This window comes from Battus philenor, unplaced genomic scaffold (genome assembly GCF_028537555.1).
Source record: "Battus philenor isolate CCGP_79_NKW_IND1 unplaced genomic scaffold, ilBatPhil1.0.hap1 SCAF_8, whole genome shotgun sequence".
Lineage (NCBI taxonomy): Eukaryota > Metazoa > Arthropoda > Insecta > Lepidoptera > Papilionidae > Battus > Battus philenor.
Genome location: NW_027181748.1, coordinates 2,182,330 through 2,194,697, shown reverse-complemented (window position 1 = coordinate 2,194,697; position 12,368 = coordinate 2,182,330). Strand labels below are relative to the sequence as shown.

General features: G+C 34.5%; 3 protein-coding genes across 3 annotated transcripts in view; 2 read left to right on the top strand and 1 right to left on the bottom strand.

The window, feature by feature from the left end:
* LOC137931569 (pre-mRNA-processing factor 17) overlaps positions 1-4,665 on the top strand; it is a 55,654-nt gene extending 50,989 nt beyond the window's left edge. The window contains exon 11 of the mRNA XM_068775002.1: positions 4,462-4,665. Within this exon, the coding sequence (XP_068631103.1) occupies positions 4,462-4,639 (178 nt within the window). The 3' untranslated portion in view covers positions 4,640-4,665. The remainder of the gene's footprint in view (positions 1-4,461) is intronic.
* On the bottom strand, positions 4,654-6,527 carry Alas (5-aminolevulinate synthase). The gene has a single exon (XM_068775003.1). It carries the CDS (start codon positions 6,298-6,300, stop codon positions 4,777-4,779), a length of 1,524 nt encoding a protein of 507 aa, XP_068631104.1. The 5' UTR covers positions 6,301-6,527; the 3' UTR covers positions 4,654-4,776.
* Positions 6,528-7,031: 504 nt separating this feature from the next.
* PIG-F (phosphatidylinositol glycan anchor biosynthesis class F) lies at positions 7,032-7,800 on the top strand. The gene has a single exon (XM_068775245.1). The coding sequence runs from the start codon at positions 7,078-7,080 to the stop codon at positions 7,783-7,785; it is 708 nt and encodes a 235-aa protein (XP_068631346.1). The 5' UTR covers positions 7,032-7,077; the 3' UTR covers positions 7,786-7,800.
* The last annotated feature ends 4,568 nt before the right edge of the window (positions 7,801-12,368 follow it).

The window sequence follows — 12,368 nt, the reverse complement described above, 5'->3', positions numbered from 1 at the left end:
CAACACTGGAATTTTTAACAGAACCCTTATTGATTGTCATCTTATTATCTACTTGTATACATATATATTTAATGGATTCAGGCGTTACTTTGCGGAAGTCCATACTAAGTAAGAAAAGGACTACTACACAGCTACATAGCGGAAGTAGCTATATAGTAGTCCTTTTCTTACGTATACATATATATCTTTTTGATCCAATTAATGTTTGAATCTACTCCTTTCCGCAAGGTGTTATAGTTGTGCAGCAGGAAGAAACCCCACAACAACACATCTTTTATTATAATATAACACAGATTTATACATATACACTTTATCCAAAATAGATGTATATACCGGCTGAAAAGATGATTTGTATGTTCCCGAGTTCATATCTAATTTATAAAAAAAAACCTTCACCGAATACGAGAAGTATTCGGTGAAGGTTTTTTTTAAATGATCTTGATTATTCATAGATAAGGCACATCGTATGTCTGGTCTATAGATATGATCACATAATGAAGGAGAACTAAAAGATTTGTTTTCTTACAGTAAAAATGTTAGGCTAGTATAATATTTTACTAACCATATTTATTTTAATAATCCGACATATGTAATTATTGATTTTAAATCACGTCTGTTTTGCGTAATTTCAAGGTCGAAAAACCAGTTCAGAAATATTTAATAACAATGTCAACAGGTAACCGAAATTACGATAGAGCATTCATTACGGTTTTATTTAGTTCGACCCGTACGGAATTTATTTGAGTCAAAATTAGAAATTGAAATTTAAGCACCTTCCCGTTGTCAGATTGATCTGAAATTTGGTACACATATTTAATTTAGATGACAATACAATATAATAAAATCAATAACATTATAAATCTAAGATGGCCGCCGATACAAAATGGCGGATTACATATTTTTTCTTAACCCCCTCAATATGGGTATCAAATGAAAGGGCTACATTAGTAAAACACGATGTATAAACATCGTCAAAATTTAAAATTCAAGATGGACGCCGTTCCAATATGGCGGACTACGGTACATATTTTTCCACAACCACCACAATATGGGTATCAAGAACCGTTTAACTTAAAAGTTTTTTAAATTTTTTTATTACTGTTAATCAACAATCATAGCAAGAATATATTCTGAGATTTTGGGAGAGCAAACAGCAGAAGGGCTTTTAGCCTAAACTTCGTTCGAGTAACTTAGTTAAAAGACTTCCTGTGGAACGTGGCCGTCTATTTCTTAGATCAAGTAATCTGACCCAAGGTCATCCTAGAAGGGACCTCGGCTTGGCTCTTTATAAAAACAAAGTATATTAAAATGACGTCGACATATGATGACGTCAATTAAAACCAAATTGCATATTAATATGTGAACAAATAAAAAATATCTTATACTATAAAGAAATACAAAAATATCATATGACGTTATTAATTAAGAAGACACAAGGTCACCCAAAGAACAATGGATAGGGCATGTCCAGAGCTTCGATGTGATATCGAATTATAAATGAGGTTCGATGAATACAGGCCTCTTTTTTATTGGATTCCATTTTTGGGGTCCTTTCGTACTTATCCTGTCTTGGGTACACAGGGACTATTTATACAAAATTTGCTTTCTAAATGCCGATGTATTCTTCCCAAATTCTTTAACTTTATTCATCACCTCACTTTCGTCGTTTCCACCATAACAGAGGTATCTGCCGAAGCTAGTAGTAGAAGAGGTCATCGCTCGTGCAACCGAAGGTCGTTGAGGAGTGGGATGTGGCGACCGCGGACTATGGACCTGGCTATATTCGATTGGTGCTGGACGCTGTTAGCCATTTCGGCTTTTACAGATTCTTCGAACTCAGGGCACGCAGATCGGATATCCGCGAACTAATAAATTAAAAAAAAACCTAAGTCACGGCATGCGGGCAACGCGAGATTGATCATTAGGACGATGGGCCTAGGCCCAGCAGTGGGCGTCTATCAGCTGACACGACGATGAAATTTATTTTTATAACGCTGTTTATTATTACGATATATTAATAAATTAATTGATCATTCTGAAATACATTATTTCTTGATTAAGACAGATCAATAACATTTGACATTACGGACTTGTTTTTTACACTGTGATAATTATGCACAGATAAAATAATAAAAGTAAATAGTAAAGTATGACAACGCTGTCATAAATAAGAAATTTTAATTAACGTTTAATTATATAATATGTTAGCGTTTTTAATTAAATAATAATTACGTACTTATTTGCGATCTATGCTGATAATACAAGTAAACATAAAATCCAGGTTAGACATAAAATCGGGTTGATTATAGAAGTAAAAGGTGGGTAAATAAATATATGTATATATATATATATATATATATATATATATATGCATGTATATATATACCTTTTATAAAGCTTTCATACCTATTTCCAATCACTGTATTAATATGCATAATATGTGTGTAATAATGTGCAGTATCACTATACTCTATTAATACATACATCTGTTTTTAAATAGAATTAATATACAAAAAAACATTAGTATGAGTATTATTAATATTGTTCTATTGTTTCTGAAGATGTTAATTCTGTTAGCCCTAAGGTTTTTACAGCTTCATCGGTACTGAGTTCACGGAGCGGAAGGGTCCGTCAACTAGATATTTACAGTTACGTACGTTGCAAGGATTAAAGTTAAAAGTTCGTAAAAAGAATTAGTAATATGCACTAAATGTAACACATGAGCAGTGGTGAACCAGCGTTTGTGGACTGAGACTTGCGATCATAGTGCTAATTCTAGAGTGATAATTCACTTGCTGAATCTACTGTGGGGTTCAAAGTTTGTTACAGTACCTATAATCCACAAAAACCAATAAAATGGGGGCTTTGAGAATACATGTTGGCAGATGCTCGGACAACTTACTTATACAGTAACACCCCGCTTTACGCGACCCCGTTATACGCGGTTTCACTATAACGCGAATTGCAAATTTCGCGCTCAAATGCCTCGAATTACGCGAAAGAGTGCATATAAATATAATGTTGTCATCAACTTCTCTATGGTGTCTTGACCATCTGTCAAACAATTAAAAACAGTGTTGGGTGTTTTGAACGTATTTTAGAAGAACGTAAACAAAACGTTACCCAAAAGACAATAGATGTATTTTTCCGTAAAAAATAAGAGTGTGTATTGCATAAAGTGTTCCTAGAATTAAAGTGATTGATTAAAATGATTTGTATTTTTTTGTAATAATTTTTGACTATGTTTAATCATAAACCTCGTTATACGCGAATTTCAATTAACAAATTTTTTTGGAACGTATCCCTCGAGTAAAGCGGGGTATTACTGTACTCATAAAAAATCATATATCTTATTGTTTGCATTAAAATTTTGTCCAACATTTTTCAATATGAAATAATTATTGACATTATCTAGTAGTTACAAGGAAATGGGAAAATGATCTCCGAGTGTAAATTTAAGATTTAAATGAATAAAAAAAAACTTAAAAAAAATTGATTTGTCGATTGATTGTCGAATTATTTTAATATTTAAATTCATATAATCTATATCAGCTCCGGGGAAATGAAAAAGAAATGGCGTGAATAATAATTATTATTATTTCACCAAAAATTAAGGAAATCCAAACACCGATCATAAACAACTAACCGGCATCTTAAGTATTATTAGGAGTGCTGTCATACACGTGTGTGTCATTATATCCAACTTCAATACACATATTTTGTAATTTTTATCATATAACTTAAATAATAAATATAATTTTAAATAATAAATATAATTTAACAAAAATCGTTTGCGTGTTTTGAAATGCGTATTAAATTGCGGCTCACGAAAAAATTTCAAATTTCGAACAATAGCTTGAACTATCAAGGAGTTTGGCCGCCCCTGCTCTAGACGTGAGCACGTATAAGTATAAAATAATAAAAAATGCCTCGGAAGGAACTTTAATTTTGCTTTCTTGAATTAGACAGATGATATTTTGTAGCGTTTTTTATTTATTTATGTTACAGTTTTTTCTTTATATATATATTTATACACATCTATATGTGCAGAATATTTAATATACACTAAACTGTACATAAATTATTCCCTTTTGTTATTATCTATGTTATCTTGTTACATTTACTTTTCGTTTTTTTTTTGATAAAAATTTTTGGTGTACAATAAAGTATAAATTGACATGAAAAGATTACAAGCAAACCCACGGTCTAGTCTATAACTTATCATATATTGTATCTGTACATAATATATTTAACTGCTAAAGTGATGCCTGCCAGTACATATTACGTCTATATCCGCACGTAATAAATAGCCCCGGTCATAATTACTCTGGTTTCATAAGAACTAGTTTTAAAACCTCAACGCTGATAAGCGACTGTTAAACTATGTTCAACGTAAATGATTCAAACTTGAATTCAATGAAATAGTGTGGTTGAACGGAAATTTATTATTTTTAATTGCAGTTATCTGGTGTCTGGTGACGCGGACGGGAAGAGCTACATCTGGGATTGGAAGACAACGAAGCTGTACAAGAAGTGGAAGGCCCACGACGGCGTGTGCATCGCCGCGCTGTGGCACCCGCACGAGCCCAGCAAACTCCTCACCGCGGGCTGGGACGGTCTCATCAAATACTGGGATTAAAATAAAACATAACATTAAGTACGGCACTTATATATTTTTATTTACCCCTACCACAAAACCACGAACGGTTAACAGTACAATACGAATAAACTATGCAACATCCAACATATTTTTGTGATCTCGTGCTCGAAGTGCTGTTACGCGACCTGCATAGGGAACTTGAAGAGCTCGTCCTGTGCTATATCGACCTTGTACTCCATGCTGCATTCTCGACAGGCCCCGTTTACCATAAACTGGTCGAAATTTATGTTGTTTTCGTGGAATGATTCAATTAAGGCAGTTACAAGACTGTCCACCATCTCCGGCGTGTGGTATGGCCCGGGGGCGAAGCGAAGCCTCTCCTCTCCGCGCGCTACAGTCGGATAGTTTATTGCTTGCACGTAATGTCCCCTCTTCATCAGAGATTCCGCCACCAGAGCCACTTTGTCTGCGCCCTTAATAGGTACAGGCACTATGTGACTCACAGAGGGTAACTGAGGCAGTCCCGCAACCAGTAAAGATAACTTAAAGTAGCGAACAATAGCTTGGTGCTTAGATCTTAAGTTTCTTCCTTCTTCACTAGCAAGGAGTCTAATGGCAGCCAAAGACCCAGCTAGCACAGGAGGTGGCAATGCAGTGGTGAATATAAAGCCAGGAGCTAGCGATCTAACTGTATCAATAAGCAGTGATGACCCTGCTATATACCCTCCAACATTCCCATATGCCTTTCCCAAGGTCCCTGATACAATATCAATTAAATGTTGCACCCCTCTTTCCTCTCCAATCCCAGCGCCATGTTTTCCATACAAACCAACTGCATGAACTTCATCCACAAATGTCAAAGCTCCATATTCATGCGCTATGTTACACATTTCCTCTAAAGGACAAATAGCTCCACTCATAGAGTGTACAGTTTCAAAAACCACCAGCTTAGGTACCCCAGCTGGTGATTTGGATAATAATTCTCTAAGGTGATTTGGGTCGTTGTGCCTGAAGATATGTTTTGGTGCCCGACTGTTCCTTATTCCTTGGATCATGGAAGCATGATTTCCTGCGTCCGAGTATACTATGCAATCAGGAAGTATTTTAGCTAAAGTAGACAGTGTTGCATCATTTGCAACAAAACAAGAACTGAATATCAGAGCGGCCGGCTTGTTGTGCAATTTTGCTATTTCACCTTCAAGTTTCTCAGTCATCTGCGAGTTACCAGCGATGTTGCGAGTCCCTCCAGCTCCCGTGCCATAAGACTTGATCGCGGAGATGGCGGCATCTTGAACGACAGGGTGGCGAGAAGCACCGAGGTAGTCATTCGCACACCACACGGTTACCTGACGATTCTCAGCTCCTTCAAGCGCCTGCGGGTACACGCCTTCGGCCGCCAGCCGAGACACCTTTCTAAATACACGATACGAATAGTCTCTCTTCTTCGCACTGATTTGTTCATTGAAAAATTTCTCATACTTGTACGGCTGAATCTGCTCCACAATATCCTCCGTCATCTCCTTCGGCGCCTCGGAGACGATTGAATTCTGCTGAATGAACGGACACTTGGTTTCATCTTGACCCAAACTGCGGAAACCACGAGAAATGATCGGACAGTAGTTTCCATATTTCTTCATTAGCGAGGTCCCATAGTTCCTCACGAACGCCTGGTTTAACGATCCCAAAAACGGACAGGGCATTTTATGTAATCAATGACACACACTTGCAACGAATCGATGATTTGTTTTATACGAATTGTCGATGTTTTTGTCGAACGTTGGCTCCCACTGTAGCCGAACGTCTCTCGAGTGTAAAGTTCAACTGGAGGTTTTTAGCACTGCACCTTTCATTTATAAAGTCTGTGTCGTCACATCGATTGCGTCCAGATAAATGATTGTTTTGTGCTGTACTTCACTTCATTACCACGTACAATTTATTTTGATATGAAACTAACTCCTTGCCATATGAAGTTTTAAATTATGGACCAAATTATAATCGTCTCTGATTGTTGCGGAATTAAAATTACACTTTATTTTTATTTTAAAACTTACAACTAAAATAAGGTATGTTAAGGTATTAAGAAATATAATAATAAAGCAAAATAGATAAAAATAATTATCAATTCTAAAAAATAAAAAGGTATCGCTTATGGGAAAATTGTAAGAAATGGTAACATTTTTTCTTATTACTCCCTGACATAACGAAATAGTTCAGAAACTTTGGTTATATGTAATAAACTTTTCATTAGAATTTTCTTTAAACATAACATGTATATGTTTTGAATTAATTATTAACATTTATTCAGATATGAGCATAAGAAATAAGTAGTTTAATATTTGCAGTAAAAAATTGAGAATTATTCTTCAGATTATGCAAAGTATTACCTATACAAAGTGAGTTTCCTCCAATTATGTCACTGTCATTTGTCAAAACATGTGTTGTGATAGCCGGAGTCATTTGTAAAATTTTAATTAAAAATGTTTTCTCTAAATAATCAATTGGAAGTTAGAAAAACTGTAATTGCAAGTTTAGTGACGTGTATTTACCTGCCTGGCATTGTTACAGCTATATCTTACAAGGGCCTCTTGTACTCGGTAGGCAAGGCTTCTTCATTCTACATAACGCTGTTGATATTTATCGCAGAGTTCCTTAAATCATTTTATTTGAATAACAATGTTCAAGCGAAAAAAACTAAACCTAACAGGAATCGAGCTGGAGATGTAGTGAAATCTTGCATATTTCTTCTTGGAGCTATGTTCTCCTTTTTTGTGGGGATAATATTGTTTGGAGCGCCTGTGTTGGAGTGTCATGAGGAGACGTTAATGCTATCAGCACTGCTGACCATACTTACCGTGTTTCCGTTACTAGCTCACTCTGGACCGGAGGCATCTTTGCAACTCCTGTTTGCTGTTAGAAATTACTCTAGGGACACCATTATAGAGATGCTGGTAAATAACGCGCTGCTAACGGTTTGCGGCGCGTGGCTTGGCGCTGTGGTTATCCCATTGGACTGGAACACACCCTGGCAGCAGTGGCCCATACCATGCTACCTCGGAGCTATTGGGGGATACCTGCTCTCAAATGTTTTAACTATTTTTAAAGTGACATTGATGTTGGCTGCTAACAAATACCCAGTATTACATTTTCTTGTCAATGTTCTAAATAAGTTAAATGTATCAAAGTGAATGAATGTTGTTATACAATGTGTTTCTTTTATTAAATTATTAAATAAGAACCTAGTATTTTTTCACTGCAGTAAATAGATATTTACACCTATATAGAACAAATTTGAACACAGAGGTAGAAGTTTTCAGTTTGTTTTCTATATTTGGAAGAAGCTGTAGAATGTACCCTTACCATGACTGACTTTTAATTCTTAAATGAAAAATCCTTGTAGAAGTTAGTGTTCGGGATTTTTCTATGAGATGGTGTCAGAAAGTAGATCTGTAGATAGAAAAAAAGTAACAGACTTAGCCCAATAGATTGGTAAGTTCAAGCTGCAGTAGACAGGTGTGCAAAGCAGATGACTGCTGGGGCCTTCAGACTGGAATTATGGACTGGCAAGTGGACCATAAAATGTCCCCCTACTAGGTACTGCAATAAAATTGTTACAGATCTAGGAAGATGTTGGATGAAGGCCACTTCCTGCTTCTAATTTTCACTTTATCTTAAAAATTACTGGATACCTTGCATGGATGTAAAATGATTATAAATTATTGTTTATGAATTACCTATAATTAAAATAAAATATTACTGCTAGCTGTACTGACCCATGAATCGCTAAAATTAAATGAATATAATAAATATAAAAGCAATTATTTTCATGAATAGCTTCATTATAGTGATAACATGTGTTGATTTAATGTGAAATTCTGGCAGATAATGCTATATCTCTTATTATCAACTCTGTGACTCTGTAAATAGGTGTGTGTAACATAACTACTAATTATTCAAAGTGATGGTTTCAATACTGTTGTGTGTCAAGCTACCAGAATCATCACAATAATTTTATTTTGTATTCCATGTTTTTTATGTATTATGTTATTTTACAGTTAAGAATATACAAAATATTCTGTTGGTTTATTTTTTACTTATTGAAACACAAAAAATGATTTTTTGTAGTAATTGCACTTAATAAATATTATGTTAGGTTATATAGTATATATTATTTTTTAATAACAAACAGCCTTTGAAAATTAACTGATAGATGTGTTCAGTATTAAGTGAACTTTATACTTTTATAGAACTTCTGTTATAGGTAGTAGAAAATAATTAAAGCAAACATAAACTAACAATATATATCATAAATATTATGTTATATATATTATATGACGGAAACAAAATTATTGCGATTTATAATTAATCTTAATGTAATTTTTGCCTTCTTCCAGACAAAGATTATGTCTTTTTTGTGCAGATTTTTTGGATACATCAGTATTTTTAAAAATTCACAATAAATAATAGCAGTGCATACATCTGAGATCTTTGTGATTTGTCATCTCGTAATTTCAAATTGACACTGCTTTATATGAAATTGTCTGTAGTTTGGTGAGGTAGTTGATGTATATAGAAGTAACTTCTTTAGTTAGTGGATTTATATTGTAATTAGTCAGGAGAGCAAGAGATAAAGATATTCTCTTATAGTATCAATTACAATACATTGTTTGAGTAAAAATGATATCTAATTAAGAGACAGTAAGAGTGCCTACTGTAGTAGAGATAGATAAAAAAATCTTGCTGTCATATCTCTTGCATACTGGTGGGTACTTGTAAATTGTTAGACATTGTACAATCTTTCTAAAGTGAATACCGTTCTGCCAGGCGTCGACGAAATCGAGAAGGGGATCCACCGACTGGAGAGTATGATTATTTTCAATATTGTTACAGCTTTATGCAGTTTGAATAATTTTTACCCAATACAACTTTCAAATCCAGACTTCTAATCATACATGTTTTATAATAACTCTTCACTGACTTGTAATCTTATAGAAGGGGGGTGATAAAAATGAAACACTACAATTAGTAAATTAATAATTTTATTTTTGTGTTTTTGTTAAATATTTACATAGCCTATTATTATATTCAATGCTCTATGTCAATAATAAAATATGAAACTTAATAAACTCGGCTGAATCACATTGTTCAGGTAATCCTAAAGCGTGTTTGCATTGCGGGCGTTATAACGCTGTGTGTGATTGCACTTCGGCGTCACAAGGCGGTGTGTGACCGTGCATATGGAGTCACAGTGCAGTGGTGCCACACCAAGCGCCACCTCGCCCGCAGTGCCGTCACAATACGAGTATATTACTACCATAAATTTTTAACAGTGATAAACTTTGCAAAACAAAGCTATCCGAACAAACAGTTATTCAATATATCTAATGTCTTATGTAACAACCTTTCATAAAGACATTTTATTTTAATATCTCATCCAGAAATTCCGGTATATTTATAATGAATAACTAATTATTCTGACAATTTGATAAAATGGATCACACACAGTTGCTTATATTAAAACTAGTTCGCAGTAAAGTCACCCAACTAGACTTTCTGTTAGCATAATAAAGATTGTAACTTACATTATTTATAACAACTTTGCTTTAAAAACACTATTCAACCCCCTAAGAGCACGCTCTCACGATATCGCATTGGCGCATATAAAGAATATAAAATAATTTTCTCGGTGTAAACACAGTGGCACATATGTGTTAGGGATATATAAAAAAATATAATGTAACACTCCTAAACGTGAATTCAACAAGTGCTGGCATTATTGGTATATCAAAACAATTAACTTTTCAATCGCCCTACAATATAATTCATATAACCACACTTTAACAGTTAAATCTAGTTTCAAATTGGTATTGCTATATCTCGTACAAAAATATCTAACAGCTCCAAATTGATGTAATGAGTTTCTGCGGGTAGTTTTATTACTCTGTGGGAGACAAGGTAGACCTCAAAGTACTAAGTGATAAAATATCTGAGTTGATCTTGGATGCACAAAAACAGGAAGTAAAGTCTAAGATTCTTCTCGAACAGGCGTTCCGTGACGACAAGGTCATTAAGGCAATGATCGGGATTGGACTAATTTTTCTCATCATTTTAGGAGTATTGGCTGTCAGCTACATAAAATTGTGGCTAGCTTCCAAGAGGGAGACGAGAAACCAAGCAAAAACGAGGAAACTCATAAGACACTTGAAAGACTTGGAAATAGGGGAGATATCCAGTGTGGGAGACAAGGTAGTTCTGTAGCTTCTTGTTAATGTTGACCACACCTCCGCTCGCGGTTATAATGAGCGCGGAGACTCAACAGCGCGATGCAAACTTTTGTTGCGTCTACTGTGGCGCCATCTATTATCTATCCGTTTCATTACCGATGCCGCCGCGATGCGGTCGACTGCGCGGACACGTGGGTAAGAGCTCGTTGCTAGGCAACGCGTGTTTCGAGGCGCGGTCCAAAGGCGGAGCGGTTAGCGAGTGGCGCGCGATATGCACGCCGCAACTTGATACACTAGCATACTTGCGATCGTGGCAGTGCGTTAGATAGACGAGATATTCCCTATAATTGCCATAAATACAATAATCACGTTCATTTTATCAAATTTAGATAAATTATTTTTAATACACAAGCTACACATGACCGACATACCAATATATTATCTGTACTCAATGTTGATCATTTACAAATTTGAAAGAACGAAAAAAATTAACATAGGCTCAGTAAATACAGCAATCACTCCTATAACGCGGGGATATATCACGTTATATTTCTGATAATTTTCTTAAGTGGTTTAAATATAACTATTTGGTTCATAATAACAATTACAATGTTTTTTCTTAATATTCCGATAGTCAATTTAAAAAAAATTACACATGAATTGTATATATAACATGTTACACGAATATAACATGTTACATGAATAATTAAAACGCATTTATTTATAACGCGGAAATAACCTAACGCGTACTGTAGAGGATTACTGTAATTGCTTTTGTTTCGACAACATGGGCACAGAGTATGATCAATGATTAAAGAAACTTAAAATTTTTTGGTGATTTTCACAATTGTCGAATACTATTCAAGAAAATTTGTTATTTGAAAAATTAAATTTCTTTTTGTGGATTTCTTAGATATTGTATATAGATAACAGATTATTTTTTTCTGGAAATGTCTATTGTCTAATAATAAAACACTCAAAACCAAAGTATATCTATGAAAATTTTTACACCTAAAATTACCCTGTTGCAGGATTATACTGTAGAGTGGGAAACGCAGTGCAGATTTGGAAAGTGAAGTCATAGTAAAATTAATAAAGGTAGAATATGGCGGGAAAATTAGATTATAGAGCAACTGAAACAGATTAAACATGAGTCTGTCAATGTCAAAACAATCATCCACAGATTATACTTACACAACACAAGGTGACGCGAGCTGACAACAGATGGCGCTGAATACACATAAGCGCGTAACATTGAGAAATAGTTTATTATGATAAATCTTACTTACGTAGTTATATAAAAATGCACCTCTAATACTATGTTTATATATTATTAATGCGCGGTGATAAAATTTGTATTTCTGCCCACGAAAATTGATATTTTTATAATGGTGAGTTTTTCTTCCTTATTTTGACCATTTTATATTTTTACTATACAGGGTGAGTGGAAAAAGGTATAAAAGCTTTTGTAAATAATTAAAATAACCATTTTAAAGCTTTAAATGCTTATTTTCAATCACCCTGTATATTATAACTGCGATAACATG

Bases quoted from the DNA above. Each gene is read 5' to 3' on its own strand.
- Alas (XM_068775003.1), bottom strand. From the start codon at position 6,300: ATGCCCTGTCCGTTTTTGGGATCGTTAAACCAGGCGTTCGTGAGGAAC.
- PIG-F (XM_068775245.1), top strand. From the start codon at position 7,078: ATGTTTTCTCTAAATAATCAATTGGAAGTTAGAAAAACTGTAATTGCA.